The sequence below is a fragment of the Neoarius graeffei genome, chromosome 16 (assembly GCF_027579695.1).
Source record: "Neoarius graeffei isolate fNeoGra1 chromosome 16, fNeoGra1.pri, whole genome shotgun sequence".
Classification (NCBI taxonomy): Eukaryota; Metazoa; Chordata; class Actinopteri; order Siluriformes; family Ariidae; genus Neoarius; species Neoarius graeffei.
Window position 1 is genome coordinate 41844598 of NC_083584.1, and position 27866 is coordinate 41872463.

Below are 27866 nucleotides of genomic sequence, written 5' to 3' on the forward strand. Positions count from 1 at the left end.
GTTTCCCCCTTTTTCAGTGTGTTGTTCATTCTCGCCGAATGTCAATATCAAACACTTATCCAACATTACTGAGGTCAGTCCATGTCCCGGCAGCTTCTGATTGCATAAGTAACCAGACACAAAGGTTTACGTGGCTGTTTTTTCTGCATGTAATCAATTATTTAATGGATTACCCACGTTGTTGTATCAGATGCATATTTCATTAAGAAATAAGTCAGATCCTATTGAGATGTTTATTTGAACTTCTCATCTCATTATCTGTAGCCGCTTTATCCTGTTCTACAGGGTCGCAGGCAAGCTGGAGCCGATTTCAGCTGACTACGGGCGAAAGGCGGGGTACACCCTGGACAAGTCGCCAGGTCATCACAGGGCTGACACATAGACACAGACAACCATTCACACTCACATTCACACCTACGGTCAATTTAGAGTCACCAGTTAACCTAACCTGCATGTCTTTGGACTGTGGGGGAAACCGGAGCACCCAGAGGAAACCCACGGGGAGAACATGCAAACTCCGCACAGAAAGGCCCTCGCCGGCCACGGGGCTCGAACCCAGGACCTTCTAGCTGTGAGGCGACAGCGCTAACCATTACACCACCGTGCCGCCCTTATTTGAACTTGTTTATTCCAATTAAACTTTCAGTCTGATTATTAACAGATTATTAGACTTCATGGAAACCGAGCGAGTGAGATTTGAACAGTGCTGGTGAGGTAACTGGCCAAGTTCATGTAACTGAACTTGTAGCAATACTCGTGAGAACCTAATCTTTAATCTGGTCCTCCATTTGTCTGTATTTGTTTACCAGATTAGATGTAAATGTAACTGGCTTGGACGTTATGTAACCTAGCTATTTAATCCATAGTGTAATCTGATCTCACAAGCACAAATTCAGCGCTAGATACATAAAGACCATGAGCAAAGTGAATTAATTGAAATTTGTCAAATGGACACAAACAGTAATCGGTTTCTATGGTTAATTTGCTGTCCGTGTTATCCGAAGCGATTATTAGTCCCATCTCAGCACTCCTCTGAGACATGGACACTGGGATGGTGTGAGAATTTACTTTTTATAACGATTCAGTAATTTTTCCTGTTCCGCTTTAACCTCTGGTGGTAAGTATAAGTTGAAATAAAGAATAATGAGATGTATAAATATGTGAATAACTCTCCAAACTTTGCCCACAGGTCTCGGCAGTTCTCGGCGTGTTCTGTCTTCATCCATACACATTCAATAAAGATGAAAATAAATACAGTTTTGGAGTGTGCCATTTATTTCTGCATTTAATTTTATAGCTGGCTTTAACATGTACATGCTCATGAAGTTTAATATTAAAGTATTGCTTGATAGTTTATTAAACACAGTTGCCTGCTTATTTTGCATTTTCAATGAATTCAGCTTTTCATAGGCAACATGAGGATATTTTAACAAATTATTTTGTAGTTATCCAAATGTTTTTTGTTCATTCTGGGAGTGACTGTGCCTTTGAGAGTTTACAGTTGGATGAGTCCTGCAGTGATCATAATAAAGACCAAGACTAATGAGATGGAGCACAAAGTGTTGAATCAGCTAGTTGTATGTGTTCAGTATTTTATAAACACTTTCAGTGCTTTTTAGGTTTGTGTTTTAATCAAGCAGCATTGTACCTTTTTATATGCTGACTTGTTATTGTTAAGAAGTGTCTAATTGGGTGACCTAATAGTCTGAATGTTGCAGATTGATAAAAGCTGTTTTCTGAATTTCTTGCCATTTTTAAAAAGTGGGTTTTATTGTTAACAGGCAACAATACACAGTGGAAATTAAATCTGGTATTCATGCATCTGTTAATGTGTGTGAAAAGTGTTTAGTTAGTTAAATTTATGAACAGAACACCTTAAAAATAAGGAAACTATGATTGAAAAACTTCATTAATAAACCACGAATATAAAAATTTGCCAAAAAAGAAACCCAGGGAGGTTTTGCCTGACTGTTCGTATGAATACTGTTACAAAAAGTTCAGACATTGATGTGCATATAATAGGTAATAAAAATGCAATAATAAATAACATGCATGCCATAACATGAAATCAATTATAACTTAAGGTCACATTAAGGGAAGGTTTTTTTTTTTTTTTTTGGGAAAAGGGGAGGAAAAAGTGAGTTAGTTTGCAAGGCTACTTCACTACACGGAGAGACGACTTCACTGATCTGAAAGAGAAAGACACATCTAACAACCAAATATACTGATAATGAGAAATGTTTGTTTATTAATATTCCCCCAATTTTACATCCTCACTTACATTCACATCTTGTTTGCTATATATCACATTTAATACACACTGGTGATTTGGCATATGCACTACATCTATAACCCCTAGTGATCATGTTTGTTGTGCCTTTTATTTTTTTTTATAGGAGTACAAGCGCAAGCTGGCACGAGTTACCCAGGTACGGAAGGAGCTCCGATCTCGTCTCAACGGCCTCCCAGATCTTTCTCGGCTTCCTAATGTAACCGGTGGCAACGTACGCCTGCCGTCCTCTGGTGATCTCTACAGCCCTTCTGACTGAGCTGGACTGCTGAGCCCTCTCTTTTTTTTTTTTTTTTTTGTACCTTAATTTTGAGCTTGTTCCTGACACCTGATTTTGTTGTCCATTACCCATCATACTATCAGTATGTGGATGTGTCCTGAAATCAAAATAGGGTTTTAATGAGTGGCTTAACCTCTTTGAAGCCTTGACTCAACATGAGTTTTGCAAATGTTACATAAGCTATGTTTTAAAAGCTCACTGGTACTTTGTCACCTTTACTCAGTCTTGAGTAGAGGCTTCGTACACACACATGCATACATGTGCACACAAAAACCTCTCCACTTGATTCAGTGGCATGCCATCAGTTTGATATTGGAGTCACTTATTTTAACCTCGAAGATGTGGTGGATGTTGTTAACACTTGCTAGTTTAAACTAATTTAGTCATATTGGAGTCAGACCTTCAGTTGTGTTCTGTTTTGATCTCCAGCTGAACTGATCACCTGTACTGTAGTCAGATTTCTCTCCTGCTTTTCAAATCACCATCTGCTAGAACTCCCCACTAGTACTTCAGATATGCCGTGATACTATTTTTGTATATATGTAGTGAATTTTAGTGAATTCACTGGAGCATAGATCTAGCTTGTGGGAAACAAATCTTCATTGCAGTATCGTATAATCAACTGCAGTATTTTATTATAGAAATTTTGAAATATTGTGTGTTCAGGTCTGAAGGAGAAAAGGAATTGCCAAGTGCTGTAGTTGATAGTTTCTCCTAAAATACTGCAAGGGGATGGATACATTTTTAAATTCAGTGCTCAGTTTAGCATTATTACTCGAATGACGCATGAAAACCATGTAATATGGTTGGTTATTTTAACCATTTGAGTAATTTTACTGTGATCACGGTGTAATGTGACAGTCATCTGAAAAGTTCATGAAACCATTTTTGTGTCTATAAAAGGTCTCTTCTTCCCTGTCTTTTATTTAGATTCCATTTATTAATGCTCAATACTAAATTCTGAACAATATGTTAATTGTTCATCCAATAGCTTGAATACCAAAGGGCCATTAGCTTCCTGTTGCAGATACACCCCAAAGATTTCTGACAGTGGAAATGGCTCTAAAATGGTGTTTTGTTTTTTAAACTCTATCAGAAACTTGTTGAATGAAGCCTTCATCTTGTGTGCGTGTTTACTGTATAATTGCTCCTTTGTTCATCATCTGGATCTGCGAAACACTCAAAATGACTGTGTGTAATCACAAGTTCTAACTTATTTGCTACTGTGCATTTTATCATCAAACCTTCGAGAAATGTTCGGATACCTGAACCAAATAAAGAAAGGTTGAGAAGATGTGAAAAAAGTCTTGTGGAATTAAACAAGCAAAAAACTTGAGCAATGTCAATGATACAGTTGCATGTTTAATTGTAACCCGCAACCATTCAAGTCTTTTTGAATCTTTTATGTTTTCCCTCCTAAACAGATACATCCTCATGTTGGTGGGTCACTTGTTCCAGACTTCCAACTAAATGCACGTTTTTTTTTCTGTTTACCAGGAAAATCTCATCTCATTATCTCTCGCTGCTTTATCCTGTTCTACAGGGTCGCAGGCAAGCTGGAGCCTACCCCAGCTGACTACGGGCGAAAGGCGGGGTACACCCTGGACAAGTTGCCAGGTCATCACAGGGCTGACACATAGACACAGACAACCATTCACACACACATTCACACCTACGGTCAATTTAGAGTCACCAGTTAACCTAACCTGCATGTCTTTGGACTGTGGGGGAAACCGGAGCACCCGGAGGAAACCCACGGGGAGAACATGCAAACTCCGCACAGAAAGGCCCTCGCCGGCCACGGGGCTCGAACCCGGACCTTCTTGCTGTGAGGTGACAGCGCTAACCACTACACCACCGTGCCGCCCTCATCTCATCTCATTATCTGTAGCCGCTTTATCCTGTTCTACAGGGTCGCAGGCAAGCTGGAGCCTATCCCAGCTGACTACGGGCGAAAGGCGGGGTACACCCTGGACAAGTCGCCAGGTCATCACAGGGCTGACATATAGACACAGACAACCATTCACACTCACATTCACACCTACGGTCAATTTAGAGTCACCAGTTAACCTAACCTGCATGTCTTTGGACTGTGGGGGAAACCGGAGCACCCGGAGGAAACCCACGCGGACACGGGGAGAACATGCAAACTCCGCACAGAAAGGCCCTCGCCGGCCATGGGGCTCGAACTTGGACCTTCTTGCTGTGAGGCGACAGCGCTAACCACTACACCACCGTGCCGCCCTACCAGGAAAATAAAATGGTTAAAAAATAAAATTTTTGGTTACTAAAAATCTATTTTTTCCTTACATCCTTAACATAAAGAGCAAGGAAACTACTGCACCTGAACCACAGCTGGGGAAATGCTTTTTACTTATATAACTGTAGATCTCGCACACAAAATATAAAAAAATAAAAACCTCTTTGAATGAACTTGAATAAATCATAGAAAGTATTTCGACATAATTGGATGGCTTTCTTTAAGCATTAAGCAGTTCTATTGGTCCAACTTCATTTATTTCAGCTGCTTCTTCTTCTTTCCGCTGTTCCTGTTAGGAGTTTGCCACAGTGGATCATCATTAATCCACATATTTGATTTGGCATAGGTTTTACACTGGATGCCTTTTCTGATGCAACCCTCCCCAATCTTTCCGGGTTTGGGACTGGTACTAAGTACGCACTGACTTGTACAACTTGTACGGCTGGATGTTTTACCTTATCTGCATATGTTTGAACTGTGGGAGGAAACACAAACTCCACACAGGGCTGTAAGGCCCTGATGATGTTAACAGTCCATCATTGGTGTGTCTGGGGCATTTAAACTTGGCAGAGCCCATCTCCCTCCAAGCTTGATCAATGGACAATTTAGAGTAGCCAGTTAACCTAACTGCATGTCTTTGGACTGTGGGGGAAACCCACACAGACACGGGGAGAACATGCAAACTCCACACAGAAAGGCCGTGAGGCCCGAACCCAGAACCTTCTCGCTGTGAGGTGACAGTGCACCACCATGCCGCCCACCCAGAGGATTGCAAATCTCAAAATCATCTATGTGTAAACTTACCAATATTCTCAACTCATCACCTGACAGAAAACTGTTTTCCTGGAAGTGTGAACCATCCTGAGAAGATTTGTAAATATGTTGCTCACCAGTCAACCTACTATTCTGCTGTGCTCTGTGCTTTCCAACTACCTTGTCCACAACATCTTTCCTATCAGAGCTGCTGCAAAGCCTTCGGTATAGGCCCATACTGAGAACAACTTTTTTTCTTTGGGATCAAGTATGTACTCAGTGGGTTCTACTTGGGTTAAATGGGTTAAAGCTATCTTTTATAATACTAGTTGTGCAGATAAGATGTGCTGAGGGGATCACCCTTCCCTATGGCTTTGAGCAAGGGGTTAGGTTCACAGAGAGCAATGGCTACTTCTGTTATCACAGACTTATCAGTTATGGGACTGTTTCTGAAACGCACCTTCAAGAATGTTAATGGAGAGGGGAAATGTTGCTGAACTTAACAAAGAGTGCAGTTCCTCTAAGAACTCATTAATTTTTGTGCCTGGCACATTTGCAAAATGCTCTAACTTGAGCAATGCTGCAGCAAATTTTTGCTCTATTACTTCAGGCAAGTTCTTAGTTACATCCACATTGCTACTTGAACATGCACTGTTTGCTTGAACTGCCGAGTCATCGTGATTACACACATCTTCCTCAGGATTATCAGAGGATTCTTGTGAAACTTCAGTGGTTGTAACGACACCTGGCTTGAAATCTTTCAATGTATGTAGGTTGGGTTTCCTGTTCTTGTGCGAGTGAAATGTTCCGTATATATTTGTTTGAAAACTGCAACCCTCAAACAAACGAGCAACAGTTTCGTTACTTGTCAAATGAGTGCCAATGTGTACAAAATAAACTTTCTTTGGAGGAAGATCACTACAAGAGCACAAATGACTGAATGTTGACAATTCCAGCAGCTCCTGAGAGGTTTGTTTTGGATGGACTACTTAACGTGCAAAGCATTTCATGTTTTAAAAGTCATCGTTGTCACTGCTGAACCCGATCTGGGCTTGAGGCGAACCATGTTTGGCTGACTTGGCCAGAGTTGCAGCAGTACGGTGGCCAGTTCCTTTCTGCACACTCACATACACATTCACACCTATGGGGAATTTAGAGTAACCAGTTAACCTAAGTGCATATCTTTGGACTGCGGGGGAAACCGGAACACCTGAAGGAAACCCACACAGATGTGGGGAGAACATGCAAACTCTGTTTTAAAAGTACATGGGCAGTTTGTGTAACCCTAACCTGATAATGGCTGATGCTCTGCAGGCCTTTTTATTTCTGCATTTAATTTTATAGCTGGCTTTAACATGTACATGCTCATGAAGTTTAATATTAAAGTATTGCTTGATAGTTTATTAAACACAGTTGCCTGCTTATTTTGCATTTTCAATGAATTCAGCTTTTCATAGACAACATGAGTGAGGTTGGACAGGACACTCTTGTGGTCAGATAGCAGACAGAGGACACTTATGCAGTCGCAAATTTCTGTGATAATTTGAGAGTGGGGGCGGCACGGTGGTGTAGTGGTTAGCGCTGTCGCCTCACAGCAAGAAGGTCCTGGGTTCGAGCCCCAGGGCCGGCGAGGGCCTTTCTGTGTGGAGTTTGCATGTTCTCCCCGTGTCCGCGTGGGTTTCCTCCGGGTGCTCCGGTTTCCCCCACAGTCCAAAGACATGCAGGTTAGGTTAACTGGTGACTCTAAATTGAGCGTAGGTGTGAATGTGAGTGTGAATGGTTGTCTGTGTCTATGTGTCAGCCCTGTGATGACCTGGCGACTTGTCCAGGGTGTACCCCGCCTTTCGCCCGTAGTCAGCTGGGATAGGCTCCAGCTTGCCTGCGACCCTGTAGAAGGATAAAGCGGCTAGAGATAATGAGATGAGATGAGAATTTGAGAGCGATCAGTTAATTAATATCCAACTTAATAAATTCCATTTCCACAGATGGCACTTTGCAGCTGGTGCACACAAATAAAAATCTTTTATAAATCATCTTCTTTAGTGTAGCCTCACTAGAATAAACCAGAAAAGTGAAAAAACTCTGACAATTAAACAAAAATTACAGACAATAAATAAAAAGAGCTATGGACACCATGGTGAGTACAACAAGTATTATTAAGTCACGAATTAAACAGCCTGACATTTCTTATAGAATTAACAGTAGACACACATATGAAAGCGATGCAGTTTTTACACACCAGGTATGACCAGAGACATTATAAGGCAAAACCTAGAAGGATTTTGTTATGACACACACACACACACACACACACACACACAAAACAATATGTTGCTAGGCAATGCAGTGGTTGTTGATGTTCCTCAGGAGGGAGAGTTAAAGTGAGCTTGTTATTGTTCCACCTGTCCGGACATCATTTTGTATCTTGTGCACCACAAAGTCCTCCACAATCTGCTCTAGGTTTGAATCGTTCATTCTTAACACGTCATATAACCAGTCCACTCAGCCTCTGTCCGACTGCGCTCCTCAAACATTTTTAACACTTAGAGCTGAATGAGGCTCGACAGTCACATCAGAGATTATTGCCACACACAACAGAAGGTCACACACCTCACTGAAGGTAAAAATTGAAGTCATCACTGAAGGATCCACAGGGAACATTCCAGCATTTAGTGTATTTGCCAGACCCAGCATGCACCTGTTAGTCGCTTGCTGCGCATGTGTTTGATTTATGTCACTTGGTATGCTCGTCAGGGGTGGCATGGTGGTGTAGTCGTTAGCACTGTTGCCTCATAGCAAGAGGGTTCTGGGTTTGAGCTCAGTGGCTGACGGGAGTCTTTCTGTGTTTGCATGGAAGTTTGCATGTTCTCCCTGTGTCTGCATGGGTTTCCTCCAGGTGCTCTGGTTTCCCCCAAAGACAGGCATTTAGGGTAACTGGCAACTCTAAATTGCCCATTGATCAACCTTGGAGAGGGATGTCATCTTTAATTTTATTACATTGTTGTGCATTGTTTTACTGTTCATTAACTGCTAGCTCGGCTTGGTGCAACTGCCACTTGGCCAGTGAACGCACACATACAAAACTTCTGATAAAGAGAACTAATGTAAGCTAAAGTAAAGCTATTTTTTAGTATGTATGTCAGTCCTGCGTGCTGTGGTGCGTGCACTTGAAGACGTGCCCCGGGCTGCGTGCGTGTCGAGCGGACTCCAGCTGTTAACGACACGCATCTGAACTTAATTAAGGAGCTATATGTGCACCTATTTAAGGACTGTTCTGATGCACGATCAGTGCAAAGTATTACGCTATGTCAGTATGCATTACCGAGCCTTACTACCCGTGTTCCTGATTTCCTGTTTCCTGTGCCTGTTTCTCATTCTTGTTTTGCCTGTTTGCGCCTCACCCGACCCTTTTGCATGTTTAACATTTTGGATTTAGCCTGCCGATTTGGACTGTTTGCCTGTGTGTGTTTGCACTTTGTAAATAAATAGATACTTCTGCACTTATGTCTGCCTACCTCGTACCTGACAGAATACTTTGCCTACAATGGATGAAGAAGGGTACCAGTACACCATGCTGCGCCACTTCCAGAATTTTGTATCTCAGCCTCTAGCCTCATTTTTCTGGCAGTGTACTGGCGTTTACAGTCCTACACCCTACGATGGAGAGCATCATCCATATGGATTCAGCATCCAGTGTGGCATCTTTTATGCAGACCTTGAGGAACCCAAGCCTACAGAACCCATCTGGGTTACATTCATGATTTCTTGGCTGACTGGACGAGCATGGCAATGGGCCGAGTGCCTCATGAGATTAGAGCACCCATGCCTTCAGAGCTCACAGGATTTTCAGGTAATGCTCTGGTTTATTTATGAGTCCTTAGAGAAGAACTCCCATAAAATTTTTTGGGAGAGGGCTATCACACCTGAGGCCGACACAGCGGCAGTAGAGGAGGCCGCTGCTCTAGAGCACTTCCTAAAAGCTGTCAGTCCAGAACCAATCCCACAGCCTGTTCTACAGTGAGTTCCAGAGCCAGCATCTGAACCAGAACCAGTTCCACAGCCTACATCAGAGCCAGCACCTGAACCCAAGACAGAGCCAGCGTCTGCTCCAGTGCCAGAGCCTATGCCAGCATCTGTTCCAGTGCCAGAGCCAATGCCAGAGTCAGCACCAGTGTTTGTTCCAGAACCCATGCCAGTGTCGGAGTCAGCTCCAATGCCAGAGCCAGTGTCAGAGCCTGTGTCAGTGTCTACTCCAGAGTCAGTGCCTATGCCAGAGTCAAGGCCAGTGCCAGAACCTGAGCCTGTTCCAGAACCTCTTTCAGAGGATGACAGAGCAACCTCTGCCTCAGCTGGTTATGAAGCCGTCGTCATCGTCGTCCTGCCGCCACCCGGCCGTGAGGGCGATGTCGTCGTCCCACCGCCAGGTCCTACCCAGGACTGAAGCAATGTGCCGACGGAGCTTGAGCCCATGCCCAAGTCAAGTCCACAGTCCAAGTCAAGTCCAGGGTCCGAGTCCTCTCCAGAGCTCGAGTTCTCTACTGAGCCAGAGTACAGCTTGGAGCCCGAGTCAAAGCTCGCTTCCTGCCTTGAGCCAAAGTCATCCCCAGAGCTCAAGTCCAATCCAAAGCCCAAGTCAAGTCCAGAGCTCGAACACACTTCCAGCCCTGAGTCCAAGCCAGTTCCAGAACTCTAGCCTGAATCATCTCCTGAGATGGAGCCAGAGTCCAGTCCAGTGCTCAAGCTATCTCCAGAGCTAGAGTCCAGCCCTGAGCTTGAGCACACTACCAGCCCTGAATTTGAGCCAGAGCTCAAGCCTGAGTCATTTCTCGAGCTGGAGCCAGAGTCCAGTCGAGAACCAAAGTCTTCTCCAGAGCTTGAGCCCAGCCCAGAGTTCAAGTCCACTTTCAGTCCTGGATCCAAGTCCAGGACCCAAGTCAAGTCCAGAGGCTGAGTGTGATTCTGGCCCAGAGCCCAAGTCAAATCCTGAGCTCAAGCCCACTCTTAGTCAGGAGTCCAAGTCTTGTCCTGAGCCTGAGCCTGAGCCCCCACTGGAGCCAAGAATGATGGATTTTCGCTCCCGGAGGGAGCTTTTGGGGGGGGGTGTCTATCAGTCTTGCGTGCTGTGGTGCATGCACCTGAAGGCATGCCCCAGGCTGCGCGCACGTCAAGCGGACTCCAGCACACATGCCGTTAATGACGCGTACCTTAACTTAATTAAGGCACTATATGTGCACCTATTTAAGGATTGTTCTGATGCATGATCAGTGTGAAGTATTACATTACATCAGTACGCATTACGGGCGGCACGGTGGTGTAGTGGTTAGCGCTGTCGCCTCACAGCAAGAAGGTCCTGGGTTCGAGGCCCGGGGCCGGCAAGGGCCTTTCTGTGCGGAGTTTGCATGTTCTCCCCGTGTCCGCGTGGGTTTCCTCCGGGTGCTCCGGTTTCCCCCACAGTCCAAAGACATGCAGGTTAGGTTAACTGGTGACTCTAAATTGAGCGTAGGTGTGAATGTGAGTGTGAATGGTTGTCTGTGTCTATGTGTCAGCCCTGTGATGACCTGGCGACTTGTCCAGGGTGTACCCCGCCTTTCGCCCATAGTCAGCTGGGATAGGCTCCAGCTTGCCTGCGACCCTGTAGAAGGATAAAGCAGCTAGAGATAATGAGATGAGATGAGTACGCATTACTGAGCCTTACTACCCGTGTTTCTTATTTCCTGATTCCTGTGCCTGTTTCTCGTTCCCGTTCTCACTTTGCCTCTGATATCCTGAAAAAAGTTAATGCTGGCTAAAATAGAAAGCTTAACTTTTTCAGCAGTTTGTGCTCCAGTAGCTGTTCTGTGGGATTGGACCATATAGGCTAGCCTTCGTTGCCCATGTGTGTTAGTGAGCCTTCGACACCCATAACCCTGTCGCTGGTTCACCAGTTGTCCTTCCTTGGACCACTTTTGGTAGGTACTAACCACTGCATACCAGGAACACCCCACAAGATGTTCCATTTTGGAGATTCTCAGACCCAGTCATCTAGCCATCACAATTTGGCCCTTGTCAAAGTCACTCAGATCCTTACGCTGGCTCATTTTTCCTGCTTCCAACACATCAACTTTGAGAACTGACTGTTCACTTGCTGCCTAATGTGTCCCATCCCTACGACCCCTATCCCTACCCCATTGTAATGAGATAATCAGTTATTCACTTCACCTGTCAATGGGCATAATTTTATGGCCAATCGGTGTATATACACTTTTGTTTGCATTTAGATGGATAATAATGGATTTTTACTCACCTTTTCCACAGGCACACCAAGGGCTGGTTTTCTCCTTCTGCTCCTCTTGTGATGTCTTCCCTTGATGATGGCCTTGATTTTCTCGGTTATGCGTAGAAACTGGATAGTCTCATTTCACCTCAACATGAATTAATCTAATATGTTAGGTTGTTGAATTTTATGCAAATGCTACATTATTTAATCATATTCTTCTTAGAAACATGAATTTATTTCATATGGAATACATGCTACACTTTAGTAAATGTAACAGCCAGCCAATTTCTATTTTTTCAGTTCATGAGCACATGAGGAACTGAGCCAAGTAACCTGGACAGTTCTCACAGTGCAGTGTTGAACGTTTAACATGGCTTGGCGAGCACACATCCAGGTAGTGCTTTCAAAAAATTTAGAAAAATGCAGTGCTGTTATGTGGGTCTGGTGTACTTGTGGATGATCCAAACTGCACTGCAATCATCTGCCAGTTACTCCAATGGGCTAACTCTGTGTTCAACACACATTTTATATTTTCTGTGTAGGATCATGATCAGGAGTGCAGTGTGTGACTGCACATACAAGCAGCTTAGAGGGAACAGAGCTGACCAGGTAGTTACTAAGGATGAATAAATGAGGAAATGAAATGCTGATCTTTGATTGCTCAATCGTGCCAGAATGAAAGTTAAAAAAAAAATCTTGCTAGAGCAACTTTTTTGTTGCATCCTGCAGGATGCCAGTCCTGATGCACACTTCTAATCTCAAGTGTGCCGATCTCCGTTTTGATAGCCCTCTGCCTTTTGCTTACAGGCATTTAGCAGACACTCTTATCCATAGCAGTGTACAACAAAACTCTGCCATACCCACAGCAGTGGGCAGCCCAGGGAGCAGTTGGGGATTAGGTGCCTTGCTCAAGGGCACTTCAGCCATTCCTGCTGGTCCACGGAATCAAACCACTGACCTTTTGTTCCCAAAGTTGCTTCTCTAACCATTAGGCCATGGATTCCCCATCCCCAACCAGCTGCCCTGTGAACCTTTCTTGCAAGCTTTCTAACAAAACAAAACAAATAGTACACCTCCTATTCGTATCTGTTTAGAAGAACAGTTAATTTTCAGAGTAATATCATATTCAGTTACATCCCTAGTGTGTGGTGACAGTCTCTCTCAGATGGGGTTCTGCTCCATGGCCCTTTTTCAGAACAAAATCATGTCTTCATGTCACTGAGACAAGGATGCATTGCTGTTTGCGGTATTTGAGATTTAGCCAAAGGCTTATAACCCAGTTCTCAGAGTCCCTGTATTCCAACAGATCCAAAGGAACTACTGCTGGAACTCTTATGAGCAATCCAAGCTTCCTCAGCAATAGCCACACAAAGTGACCTGCTGGAATTCGACTGCCATGCACTGAGAGTCTGAGAGTAGTCGGATTCTCAGTGAATTATGCTTCACAAGTTGAACCAGTTTCACACTTGCTCCATCCATTAAATAAATTTGAATACTTTTTATGAACCAATGTACTGCCTATAGCTGCAATGTGCACAAACTTCTTACACGTTATGCATATTACCACTTAACATCTTAGTCTTTAAGGTTAGTCATATTTAGGTGTTTAGGAATCTTAATAATTAAATTGAAATAAATTTGATTGTGTTTCTGCTGAACTTATTAGGATTGTGCTGAGGTTTTTTTTTTTTCACTCCACACTTATGCATAGCTGTGTGTGATTAGATCAAGGGGTGTTTTGCAGGCCGTTTTTCACCCCGCACAGATACTGTAGTGATACTGACAGCACCCTGATTATTTGCACACGGTTCACACAGTCACACGGCAGCATTTATTACACTCCTTACAACTGATGATGCAGCAAATGAAGCTCTTTTTCCCTCACACACTCATACTCACACACTGCATGCTCTTCTCAACAACAGACACAGAGGAACTTTTTTTCTCTCTGCTCCTTGATTGATCAAACATTTGTTTTGTTTTATGTTTGTTTTCCTTTCTTTAGAAATTGATTTAAAAGTAATCTAGGCCTAAGTCTCACTAACAGGTATAATTTGATCAATCTTAATCATGTTCAAGAAGGATCCAGAAAAAGAGCTGGTATTCACGGACAAGGCTCCCAAGATGTACACTGTAACCCGGGAAAGGTAAAGTAACCTATTGTATGTGTAACAATGTCTGATTTTGGGATAAAATCCAACTGATTAAATGCATTTGCTCTTGTGTTTTAGTTTGTATACTGATGCTTTGGTTTATCTGGTGAATTAACTCAAAATACACTAAAAAAAACCAATAAGTTCAGAACACTCAAAACTTTTGTGGAAGCTCATCTCATCTCATTATCTGTAGCCGCTTTATCCTGTTCTACAGGGTCGCAGGCAAGCTGGAGCCTATCCCAGCTGACTATGGGCGAAAGACGGGGTACACCCTGGACAAGTCGCCAGGTCATCACAGGGCTGACACATAGACACAGACAACCATTCACACTCACATTCACACCTACGGTCAATTTAGAGTCACCAGTTAACCTAACCTGCATGTCTTTGGACTGTGGGGGAAACCAGAGCACCCGGAGGAAACCCACGCGGACACGGGGAGAACATGCAAACTCCGCACAGAAAGGCCCTCGCCGGCCACGGGGCTCAAACCCGGACCTTCTTGCTATGAGGCGACAGCGCTAACCACTACACCACCGTGCCGCCCTTTGTGGAAACTGATTACATAAAAATATTTAAGTCAACTAACCTAATTTCAATAAGTAAATAATTATTAAAAATTATGGTTTATTTAAACTCAAGTTTATAAGTACACTATACTTAAATATTGCTTAACATTTTTAGGCTTTCCATACATAATTTTGAGGCAAATGTACTTAATTGAATAAAAATTACTTACTCAAAAAAAAATTTTTTTTTGAGCATAACTCATAGGCTAATGATTTTTTTTATTTATATATAAATATTTTATTTATATACAAGTTAAGAACATGCAATTAAACACACACACACACACACACACACACACACACACACACACACACACACATTCATTCATTTATTTATATTCAGCCTTAAGCATATTCAGAATGTATCTGTACGTGTCAATAATATTTTTTCATCATATTTTCAAAATATCACATTCCTATGTTTTAGTAAATATATAAAACAATAAAAATCATTACACTCCAGCGTGATTACTTTCAAGCTCTTTAACAAACAATGTCCCTACATGTGAAATGTGGGAGTTCAGTGCCTGGATTACTGTAGAAAGGTTAGTGCTGGTCTCTTCTCAATAATTTGATCCTGTAAGAACAGATTGAGTAAGCAATATGAAACCAGTCAAATTATACAGTCAACATCTTTACAGACAAATCTCAGTTTAATTTATGAATACAGTATTTCAAGTGTGTCAGTCCTGCATGCTGTGGCGCGTGCATGTAAAGGTGCGCCCTTGTGCGCACGTCGAGTGGACTCCAGCATGCACGCGCACCTGAACTTAATTAAGGCACTATATGTGCAGCTATTTAAGGATTGTTCTGATGCACAATCAGTGTGAAGTATTGCGCTATGTCAGCACGCATTACCGAGTCTTTCCATCCTTGTGCCTGAGTTCCTGATTCCTGTGCCTTGTTCTCGCTTTGCCTCTGATATCCTGTTTGCGCCTTGCCTGACCCTTTGCATTTTTAAATTTTTGGATTTAGTCTGCCGATTTGGACTGTTGCCTTTGTTTGTGTTTACTCTGTAAATAAACATATACTTCTGCACATACATCTGCCTACCTCGTATCTGGCAAAGTGCTAACGTAACTTACCAATAAAGTCACTCTCTGATGAGCCAGGTGACTCTGTAAGTCTACACATGCACAATAATAAAAAAAAGCATTTCATTAAAAAAAAAAGATTTGGTTAATGTACTCAAATATTTGAGGTATTAATAATATTTGACAAATATTAATACCGCAACCTACTGCTACAAGTGATTGTTGGTCGACGAGGACTTATTCTCAAACACTGCAGCATTACATCCATCCATCCATCCATTACCTCATCTCATCTCATCTCATCTCATTATCTCTAGCCGCTTTATCCTTCTACAGGGTCACAGGCAAGCTGGAGCCTATCCCAGCTGACTACGGGCGAAAGGCGGGGTACACCCTGGACAAGTCGCCAGGTCATCACAGGGCTGACACATAGACACAGACAACCATTCACACTCACATTCACACCTACGGTCAATTTAGAGTCACCAGTTAACCTAACCTGCATGTCTTTGGACTGTGGGGGAAACCGGAGCACCCGGAGGAAACCCACGCGGACACGGGAAGAACATGCAAACTCCGCACAGAAAGGCCCTCGCTGGCCACGGGGATCGAACCCGGACCTTCTTGCTGTGAGGCGACAGCGCTAACCACTACACCACCGTGCCGCCCCCATCCATTACCTGTAGCTGCTTATCCTGTTCTACAGGGTCGCAGGCAAGCTGGAGCCTATCCCAGCTGACTATGGGCAAGAGGCGGGGTACACCCTGGACAAGTCGCCAGATTATCGCAGGGCTGACACAGAGACAAACAACCATTCACACTCACATCCACGGTCAATTTTGAGCCACCAATTAACCTAACCTGCATGTCTTTGGACTGTGGGGGAAACCGGAGCACCCGGAGGAAACCCATGCAAACTCCACACAGAAAGGCCCTTGTCAGCCACAGGGCTCAAACCCAGGACCTTCTTGCTGTGAGGCAACAGTGCTCAGAGATTTATAACGAATGCAAAAGGCTTGACTCATCATTGTGACCTCTATTCTCGGGTGGGATGGCCTTCTTTGGCCACTCGCAGGCTCCATCATTGGTATGCCTTTATATATAAGGCCATTTTGGGTTTGCTTCCACCTTATTTGTGTGTTTTCATGGTGCCAAAGACTATGGGACAATATTCCTTGCGTTCCCTTGATTATTATCTGCTTTTAGTCCCAAATGTCCGTACTGAGTTTGGTAAAAAGGCCTTTGCTTATTCAGCTCCTATGGCATGGAACAACCTGCAAAATGTGTTTAAATTAGATTGTCTAGTTACTCTAAACGAATTTAAAGCTAAACTGAAGGATCTAGAGATGACTTCTTTAAGATGTCGGTGTTTTTAATGTAAAATTTTGATTTTAATGTTGTAATATTGTCTCTATGTATTTAATGATTTTTTATAATGTATGTCTGTAACAGTTTTCAATGTTGCCTATCTTGGCCAGGTCTCCCTTGAAAAAGAGATTTTTTTAATCTCAATGGGACTTCCTGGTTAAATAAAGGTTAAAGAAAAGAAAAGTGCTAACCACTACACCACTGTGCCACCCTGCAGCATTACATGTAGAGTTGAGCCGGATACTCAGCTGAAATGAGTATCCGGTATGGATAAAGCACTTTTGCCGAGTACAAGTATTATACGAGTAATACGAGTCAATATCTGTGCTCGGACTGAATGAAAATCCTCACACAGCGTCACAGCGCCCCTCCCCTACACACACCGCTCTGCTCACTCACACAGAGAACAGCTCTCTGTCTCTTTCAGTTAACGTTTCAGGTTTCTTCACCTTCAAGTTTATTTTTATTTCAGCTTGTACTTACTTATAACCAGTAGAGTTCTGGTAAATGTGGGTTCGTTCAGACGTGGTGCTTGGTAGAAAGTGACTCGCGTTGCGTCTCTGCCTGTTGGAGATTTTTTTTTTCTTTTTTTAACCGTCGGTTAAAAACAGGTTTTTTTGACTTCATGCATTGAGTGTCTGACACATTCTTGCTGTAATTCATGTAAAAATAAAGGTAGTAGTGGTATAAGTATTACAAATTAAGCTACACACACTCACTCTCTCTCTCTCTGCCAGTCGTCGGAGTTTTTTTTTTTAAACCGTCAGTTGGCTCTAACCAGTTTTATTTTACTTCACGCACTGAGTGTCTGACACTTTCTAGGTAGTAGTGGTATAAATAATATTACAAATTAAGCTACACACTCACACACACACACCTGGTGTGGAAATAAAAAAAAAATAAAAAAGAACAAAAAAAAAATCACACTGATCATAAAAAAATTAAAAGTTAAAAAAAGAAAGTTATGTTGAGTATGAAAACTCTTGTTCATTACATTTCATTTCATAATTGCAACTGCATGTGTTGTATTCATTGTTGCAAAATTTGTTCTGTAAATAGTTCGTTTGCTATCGTGATCAAAACCATTGATCTGAAGCTCAATGCTGATGCTGTCCTGTAAATAGTTTTCAAATCAGCAATAAATATAACAATTTCTGATCAACCCATATCAATTGCATGCTTAACATACTGGTTAAAGCCCTGCCCGTTTCAAGACAACCAGACCCACTTCTGGGTTAAATCCCGCCCACTTCATGGTTAGGCACCGCCCACTCCGAGTATGGATACAGATACAGATAATGCTGTACTCGCTCATCCCTAATTACATGTCTTCCCTAACCAGAGTAATGCACAAAACAATCACGGTTTCAACTCCTTCATTAACAAAACTTAAAAACTTTACTAAGATGTCATCTTGGCCAACACCGAAATTTCCATAAACAGATGTGAACATGCTACAGGAAAAAGCGGGCCATAAATTCTACTGGCCAAAACCAAAGAAAGTGGACACAGTCAATCTTATCTTGGTGACTGAATCAACCCCCATCCATCTAATGATCCAGTGGGGCTCAAACTAAAGTTTTATTAATTCTGCTTTTTCCAATATCTGAACATTGGAATTCATTAACTTTTCCTTGTGTTTCTACAGACTGGGGACCTGCACTATTATTTATATCTTTGTGTGTGTGTGTTTTCATTCAAAATATCACTTTATGGCCAAGAGTGCAAAACCCACTGTTATCAGGTTTCAAAACAGAGCTGGGGTCTTATCTGGGTTTTACTTTGGTATGACAAAATCAGATGGATACTGTCTTTGCCTCCAGTCTCCCTATAATTTTAAATTAATCATCTAGCAACACAAAAACCATGTTGTTAGAGTGTGTGTGTGGGGGTGGGGGGTGGGGGGGTGGGGGGGGTTTGTTGTTTTACTTCACTGAGTTGCTAACTTGAAATCCACAAATATTAGCCCAGCATTTAATGTAAGTTTATTTGTAAAGCTACTGAAAAATAAATTCAGTGGGGAAAAAAGTCTAAATTAACATTTAAGTTACCTTGATTCTTGAGAGCTCTCTGAGCTCAGTATCCACTTCAGGCTGCAAGAAAAGAAAATTTGTACAGGTTTACTTAGGGTGACCAGACGTCCCAGTTTTACCGGGACAGTCCCGATTTGGGGTTGTGTGTCCCGAGTCCCGACAAAAGTCTGTCGGGACACGGATATGTCCCGGTTTTCGCCACTTGCGACGTTTGTGACTGAGCAGCGTGGGAATCATTAGCGGAGAAATGTCTGCATTTACTATTTTGATGAATTGACAGGAATCACAGACTTTCCTGGTTACTGCCCTCTGGCCCTGTGGCATGGGTGTTTATTTAGCCACATTATTCCAGACAACAGAATGTGTTGCCATGCAACAATAAAATAAACATTAACTGGCGCGAATGTTCTTTGTCTAGCAGCTAGCAGCAGTAATGCCGCAGCAATTATGCCGAAAAGAAAATGTACCTTTTCCAAAGATTTACAGGGCACCTACCCCTTCCTCCGAGAGGTGCAGAACAATGCGCACGAAGCCTACTGCAGACACTGTAAGTGCTTTGTTCTTGTACTGAGTTGGGTAGCCTATGCTGCAAATGCTGTGCGCTCCTGTGGGGGCTTTCCTCGGGCTGTCGCCCCTCTCCTCCTTTACTGCTGTTTTGTTTGAGTGTATATTTACGGAAGCCGCGAGAGGCCCTTCATATAATCTTTTTTTATTCACCTTGTTATCCCGAGATAACGACATAATTAATTCAAGATCTCGAGAAAACAACACAACTAATTCAAGATCTCGAGAAAACAAAACAATTATTTCATGATCTCAGCTGGATCACTGTATCTCCGTTGGTAGAGACGAAGCCGGGCCAGTCTTCTGCGGAGGTGCCGCGGACTAATTTTGAAATTATCCCTTATTAAAAGACTTAATGCAATCTCTCCCTGTGTCAACCCCTGATCAAAATATTGCCTTATTAGGTGATCGATTATTCCAGACATTCTAATGACCAAAGTTGTGTCTAGACAGAATGAGAAATAGCCCCAAAGTCAGCATATCACAAGTTTCTTGGCATACCTGAATGAACCATTTCTCAGCTGTTTTCTCGAGATCATGAAATAATTGTTTTGTTTTCTCGAGATCACGGAATAATTGTTTTGTTTTCTCGAGATCTCGGAATAACGGTTTTGTTTTCTCGAGATCTCGAATTAGTTGTGTTGTTTTCTCGAGATCCTGAATTAATTATGTCGTTATCTCGGGATAACAAGGTGAATAAAAAAAAGGATTATATGAAGGGCCTCTCTTGGCTTCCGTAGTATATATTCTCAAATCACTTGTCTCTTTTTTGTTTCTGTTTAACATACCATTCTGACAGTTTGGCCATATTGCTGTGTTGAACAGCTTGTTGTTGCACGTTCCATTAAAGTGTTCACTTTTGTACACATCTTCTTGCTTTATTCATTCAGTTGTGGGGAATGGTTTGTAAGGTTGATTCTGACCTAGGCTATGTTGAGGTCACATATCTACTTTTTAAGTTCATGCTATAGTGCATACAATTTTAGAGATATAGCCTACATGTGCATATGCATTCTTCTTGGTGTTCTCACAAACAGGTGAAATAAATCAGTTTAAATTTGGCCTATGGACATAGCCTGGCCTATTCTCAGCCATTACAAAATCTGTTGTCTGACCATAATTTAACTGATCTGTATACCACTATGCTACTAGATAACAAAATGCCTGTTTGTTTTATTTCATGTGAGATGTTGATAAATGTGAGCTTCAACAAAATGATAAGAGCACCTCTCTGAGTGTCACGTTTACGTAAAAAAAAAAAGGTGTGCGTGCACGAGCATGGTCGCGCGCAAAAGTGTCCCGGTTTCAGACTAGGGAAATCTGATCACCCTAGGTTTAGTACAAGTTTGCAGATTTCTTTAGTTAACTTGATATCCACGATCATGCTAATTTCATAGCCTTAACTTTACTGTGGATAAAAGTTTCAGCTAGCCACTAGTCAGTTCATTCAGGCACATGTAGGAATCACATCACACCATACACCACCACTACCACCACCAATAACAACAATACCACCACACCAACACCAAACTTCGAAATAGTAGGACTGCCGGCTCCCAGCTAACGTTAACATTACTGCCCTGTTTCGACTTTAATGTTAAACTAACAGGATGTGATGCTGATGGCATTCAAAAGTGAGCGCAAAGCTCTACAGAACTACCGCACTTTGTTAAAGTTAGTTAAAGTCCTTCCCGCGCCGTGTGGCGCATCGGGCAGCACGATCTCCGTTTCCGCAGCCCTCAGCCTCTCGCCTATTACATAGCTAGGGTTACAGTGGGGGGCTAGTCCTCTGGTAACCACGAGAGTTTAACTCCCCACTCGCATCTGTATTGCAGCGTGCCTTGCCAGATGGCAGTAGGTACCATTTTTATGATGGTCTTTGGTATGACCCGACCGTGAATAGAACTCCCGATCGAGAGGCGGACACGCTACCACTAGGCCACTAGCCGGTACCGCACTTTGTATGTTACCCTAAATGTAAAAACAGCATATCTAACAATTGAACGTTTTCTTCATTATGATATCCTTACAACTCTAACAAACAAAGGAGTTTGACAAGTTTTGTCTGACTTACAAGTTGCTCATTCACTCCTTTCACATATCCCACAATCCACTGTGCAGTTGGGAACTTCCGGTGGCCAGTCCCAGGCTGCTGATAACAGTATAAAACCCAATATTGGGCTATACTTATAATCAGCTTTGATGTTAAAATATCGGATGTTCAAATATTATACAGGTTTACATGGTCTCATAGATTTTTTCAAGATTAATACTGCTCGAAATGATTGCACATCCAATATTCGAGCATCGAGATTGATTATATAGCCCAGTATTGGCTTTTGTACCTGTGGCAGCAGGTGCATGATCAAGGGCCAATTTGTCAATGAAGAGCGAAGCCGGGGAAGGTGAGTGGCAAAGTGGAAGCACCTGTTGTGAATTAATGTGCTGTTTGTGTGCAGTGAGAGTGAGCAGATAAAAGGGGAAGAGGAGCAGAAAGTTATGAGCTTCCCTGGGCTGAAGTCAAGCATTACTCCCCAATAATTTAGTTAAGCCAGCTGAAAAGCGTGTTTTTGTTTGATTTGTGTTTTTGAAATAAAACTGAAAATGAACTTGAGCTCGCCTGCCTGTTATTCAGCGTCAACAGGGAATTGTTACACTGGTGCCAAAAGCCGGGACGCTAAAAAAGAATGGTTGCCATGGAGTCCTCCTCATTAGAGAGCTGGTCCATGCCCTTGCCGCTGCCCAACAGAGGCAGCACCAGGCACTGGTCACAATGAGGACAGAGTAGGACTGGTGCTTCAAGGCTCTGCTGCAGGCCCAACAAGACAACCGCCAGGTGCTCCTGTTTCTCATCACCCCCACAGGTACACCAGCCCTGGAGTCCGCGGGATTCGCACATGTTGCCCTCACAAAAATGGGGCCACATGACGACCTGGAGGTGTTCATGGAGCTGTTTGAACAAGTCACAGAGGCATGGGGTGGCCAGACGAGCAGCGAGCATCCTGCCTGTTACCACTCCTGAAGCGCACAATCCTACAGTGAGTCGGCCACTCCCCAAAGGAACTTCAGCAGCGCTTCTGTGCCCTGACACTGGAGGAGGTCAGCCAGCCCTTCGCCTATGGCCAGCAGCTGCAGGATGCCTGCTGGCAGTGGTTGAGAGCAGAGGACCACAACTTTGAGGGAGTCATCAACGTGGTGGCGCTGGAACAATTCATCACTCGGCTGCCGGATGGGGCAGTGGAACGGGTCCAGTGCCACCACCTGGCATCGCTGGATCAGGCCATTGAACTGGTGGAGGACCATCTGGCAGCAGTTCCAGTGACAGGCAGACATCCAGCGTTGTCATCTTCTTCTCTTTCTCTCTGTCTCTCTTGTTCTGTGCCCCTCCTCTTGTTCCTCCCCTCCATCCTGTCCCCTCCCCACACCACAGAAGTGGGGATTGATTCCCCCGCAGCCAGCTCCCCAAGCCCATGGTTCCCCTTCCCCCTCCTCTCCTTATGTTTCTGTGTCTTCTCCACAGGTGAGTGCTCCTCACCCCAGCAGTGCAGAGGTGAGGCCTGGGCTGGCATGCTGGCGTTGCGGGGAGTCTGGGCACTTCCAGGACCAGTGCCAGATGATGGAAGTGGGGGCAGTGGTCTGGATCCCCGATGCGCCAGAAGCCGCCCTTGATTGAGCTGGAATGTACCACATACTGGTGAGTATTCAAGGAGGTACACATCAGGAGTTGGTGGATTCGGGTTGTAATTAGACCTCCATACATCAAAGCCTGATTCAGTGTGGGCCACTGGGGAATGTACGTTTGGTGAAGGTTAAGTGTGTGCACAGTGATATAAACAAATATCTGCTAATGCCTGTCACTATTCATTTCTAAGGAGAACAGCATAGTGTAGAGGTGGCAGTTAGTCCGAGCCTCATCCATCTGCTGATCTTGGGAACTGATTGGCTGGGGTTTAAAATGTTAATGAAACAGATAGTATTGGATGGGTCCTGCAAAAGCATGTCATGGAGGAATCCCGCTGCAATGTTGGCTGGGGAGGTGGTCCCAGGGCCATCCGCATCAGCTCCATGTCATGATGACACAGAGAGTGGGGAGAGCTCTCCTCCCTCTCTGGGGAGTCCCTTAGGAGATTTCCCATTGGAGCAGGTGTGTGACAAGTCTCTGAGACACACTTTTGACCAAGTGAAAGTAATTAATAGCCAAATTCTCCAGCCTAACATTGCGCTTTCCTTCCTGTACTTTTGTTATTAAGGATAGGCTATATTGAGTGATGCAGAACACTCAAATGAAGGAAAAGATGACACAGTTGTTAGTCCCAAAGAGTTGTAGGGATCTTTTATTCCATGCAGCTCATCATAATCCTATGGCTGGGTATTTGGGGCAGGATAAAACACTAAATTGTCTCATGGCCTGTTTCTGTTGGCTAGGGATTCACACCGATGTCCGCAAGTGGTGTGTGGCATGTTACAAATGCCAGCTGGTGAATCCAGCAGTCATGCAAAAAGCACCATTGTGCCCCCTCCCATTAATTGAGATCCCCTTCAAAAGAATTGGCATGGATCTTATCGGGCCATTAGATCGATCTACACATGGGTATTGCTTTGTGTTAGTCATAGTAGATTATGCAACGCGATATCCAGAAGCAGTGTCTCTCCGTAATATCTCTGCACATAATATTGCAGAGGCTTTTTTCCATGTTATCTCCCGAGTCAGGTTTCCAAGGTTGTTTGGGGCCCCCACGATGTTTCAGCGTCTCATGGACCGAATTCTCCATCCAAACAATGTGTATGTGGCAGCCTACTTAGATGATATAATCATTGATAGTAATGATTGGGAGTGGCATTGACAAAATCTTAGGGTGGTCCTGAGGTCAGTGAGGCACATTGGGCTTACAGCAAACCTGAAGAAGTGTGCAATTGGGCGGGTGGAAGTACAGTATCTGGGCACTATGTTCCTACGGAAGCCTGGTTCTGCCCCATAGTAATGAGAAAGTTTCTCATTATGACTTAAAGCCAAACAAAACCCAAAAAACAAACTCTGTCCCTGATCAGCAGCATGGTGGTGTAGTGGTTAGTAGGGATGAGCGAGTACAGCATTATCTGTATCTGTTAACCATATGAATTATCTGTATCCGTATCCATACTCGGAGTGGGCGGGATTTAACCCGGAAGTGGGTCTGGTTGTCTTGAAACGGGCGGGGCTTTAACCAGTATGTTATTTTAAGCATGCAATTGATATGGGTTGATCAGAAATTGTTATATTTATTGCTGATTTGAAAACTATTTACAGGACAGCATCAGCATTGAGCTTCAGATCAATGGTTTTGATCACGATAGCAAATGAACTATTTACAGAACAAGTTTTGCAACAATGAATACAACACATGCGGTTGCAATTATGAAATGAAATGTAATGAACAAGAGTTTTCATACTCAACTTTCTTTTTTAACTTTTAATTTTTTATGATCAGTGTGATTTTTTTTTTGGTTCTTTTTTATTTTTTTTATTTCCACACCAGGTGTGTGTGTGTGAGTGTGTGTAGCTTAATTTGTAATATTATTTATACCACTACTACCTAGAAAGTGTCAGACACTCAGTGCGTGAAGTAAAATAAAACTGGTTAGAGCCAACTGATGGTTTAAAAAAAAACCTCCGACGACCGGCAGAGAGAGAGAGAGAGAGAGAGAGAGTGTGTGTGTGTGTGTGTGTGTGTGTGTGTGTGTGTGTGTGTGTGTGTAGCTTAATTTGTAATATTTATACCACTACTACCTTTATTTTTACATGAATTACAGCAAGAAAGTGTCAGACACTCAATGCGTGAAGTAAAAAAACCCTGTTTTTAACCAATGGTCAAAAAAAGAAAAAAAAAGCTCTGACAGGCAGAGACGCAACGCGAGTCGCTTTCTACCAAGCACCACATCTGAACGAACCCACGTTTACCAGAACTCTACTGGTTATAAGTAAGTACAAACTGAAATAAAAACAAACTTGAAGCTGAAGAAACCCGAAACGTTAACGGAAAAGAGCTGCGAACCTGAGTGACTGAGGGAGAGACAGAGAGCTGTTCTCTGTGTGAGTGAGCAGAGCGGTGTGTGTAGGGGAGGGGCACTGTGACGCTGTGTGAGGATTTTCATTCAGTCCGAGCACATATATTGACTCGTATTACTCGTATAATAGTCATACTCAGCAAAAGTGCTTTATCCGTACCAGATACTCGTTTCAACTGAGTATCCGGCTCAACTCTAGTGGTTAGCACTGTTGTCTCACAGCAAGAAAGTTCTGGTTTTGAGCCCAGTGGCCGACGGGGGCCTTTCTGTGTGGAGTTCGCATGTTCTCCCCATGTCTGCATGGGCTTCCTCTGGGTGCTTCAGTTTTCCCCACAGTCCAAAGACATGCAGGTTAGGCTAATTGGTCATTCTAAATTGACCGTAGGTGTGAATGTGAGTGTGAATGGTTGTTTGTCTCTATGTGTCAGCCCTGTGATGACCTGGTGACTTGTCCAGGGTGTATGCTGCCTCTCGCCCATAGTCAGCTGGGATAAGCTCCAGCGTGCCCGTGACTCTGCACAGGATAAGCGGTTATGGATAATGGATGGATGAATGTCTCTGATCACGGCAAGTGCCCTGATGTACTCCCTGCACGTTTTAATAAAAAATACAACTTTATAACAATTTATCCATAAAAAAGTGTCTTCCACATCAATTTATCAAGTTTTATTCATCATCAGGGACCATCGTAGGTCTGAAAGCTTGGAATAAAACCTCATAAATTTATGTGGAAGACATGTTTTTATTGATTTAATATGATTCCCACATACAAACAAACTTTGGAAACAATTTATCCCTTTTAAAAGTTACAATATTGTTAAGAATAGGCTTCCCTGGTCGCGGCTATTTGCAATGAAACCTAGTATCTGCTTGTGATGTAGCTCACACACTAGTACACTGTTTACCTTCACAACACAGAGCCATCAAATAAAGGCTTCAAATTCGAAAAAAAAAATATCTGAGAACTGGAGTGCAGCTCCTCACTGCTCTCTCTCTCTCTCTCTCTCTCTCTGTGTGTGTGTGCACTGCTTCAGATGGGTTAAATGCAGAGAAAGAACTTCACTGTGCTGTAATGTATATGTGACAAATGTAGGCTTCTAAGTCTAAAAATCTAATCAGACATTTTCTGTAAACATGTGATTTTTACTGGAAACAAAATACACAAATCAACAGACTTCACTTTTATGAAGTTTAAATCTCAGTCTGCCAGATAACGTACACAGTACTGACACAGATACTAGTAAACAATGGTCATTGTCATAGCAAAGCAGTTCTTACCATCTAAAAAGATCGCTTTTCTCAGTGAATAAAAACAAACAAAAGCATGTTTTATCACATAAAATACATGGAAATTTTTAATAAAAAACAAAATAACCAGCAATGCAAGTAGCTAATGGTGTCTGCTCACTTGTGTGCATGCGTGCATATTCACTGCTTCAGTGATCGGGTTTATTTTCACACCCAAACGTTTGACACTCGGGCATCTTCAGGGTTGTTTACAACAATTTAGAAGCAATGCAGCCACTCAATCTAGGGTTATTTTACACTTTACCATACCACTGGAACTAGGGTTAACCCTAACTCTTAACCCTAACCCTAGATTTCTGAATATGCAGTACAGTAAACTGTAAAGTATCCCAGTTTAGGACGAGGTAAGTCATGTGATGTGTAAGTTACGTCACAATCTCAGATTTTCTCGCATAATTTGTACTCAGAGCATGATATTTGAACCTCAGAGAGAGTGAGATGTCAGTGCTCAGGGACATTGTTTTTCTTTTAAAATAAAACCTGTGCACAGTATACAGGTACAAATATGAACAAGTGAACATTCAAACAGATCTTGTATGGATATTATCAGTCAGTATGAAGGAGTTTATTTTTTGGGCTTCCATATTGTTCCACTACTGAGACAACCTGTCATGCTCCGCCCCGGACATCCACTCTGGAGATTACGGATCTCCCACGCCAGCGCCGATCCGGATCCAGGACGGGAATTCCATCCCACCTAAACTCACCTCCTGGTTTTCACCGCTGCTTATTTAAAGGCCATTCTCAGACTCTGACTTTGCCAGAACGTCTCATTTGTTTTCTCTAGCCGTTTCTGTGCCGTTCATGCTTTTCATGGGTTTTCACTCTGGCTAGTTTTCTAGTTCATGTTTTTTGCACCAAGGGTTTTTTCTTGTTCATGATTTTTTGCTTTAGTGTTTTTGTCCTTACCTGTCTCGTGTTTTTGTCAGGTTTTTGTCTCGTTACCTGGA

General features: G+C 43.0%; 1 protein-coding gene across 1 annotated transcript in view; it reads left to right on the top strand.

Moving 5' to 3' along the window:
- Positions 1-27866, top strand: part of slc30a8 (solute carrier family 30 member 8) — a 92569-nt gene that overhangs the window by 28789 nt on the left and 35914 nt on the right. The window contains exon 7 of the mRNA XM_060942973.1: positions 2397-2547. Within this exon, the coding sequence (XP_060798956.1) occupies positions 2397-2547 (151 nt within the window). The remainder of the gene's footprint in view (positions 1-2396; positions 2548-27866) is intronic.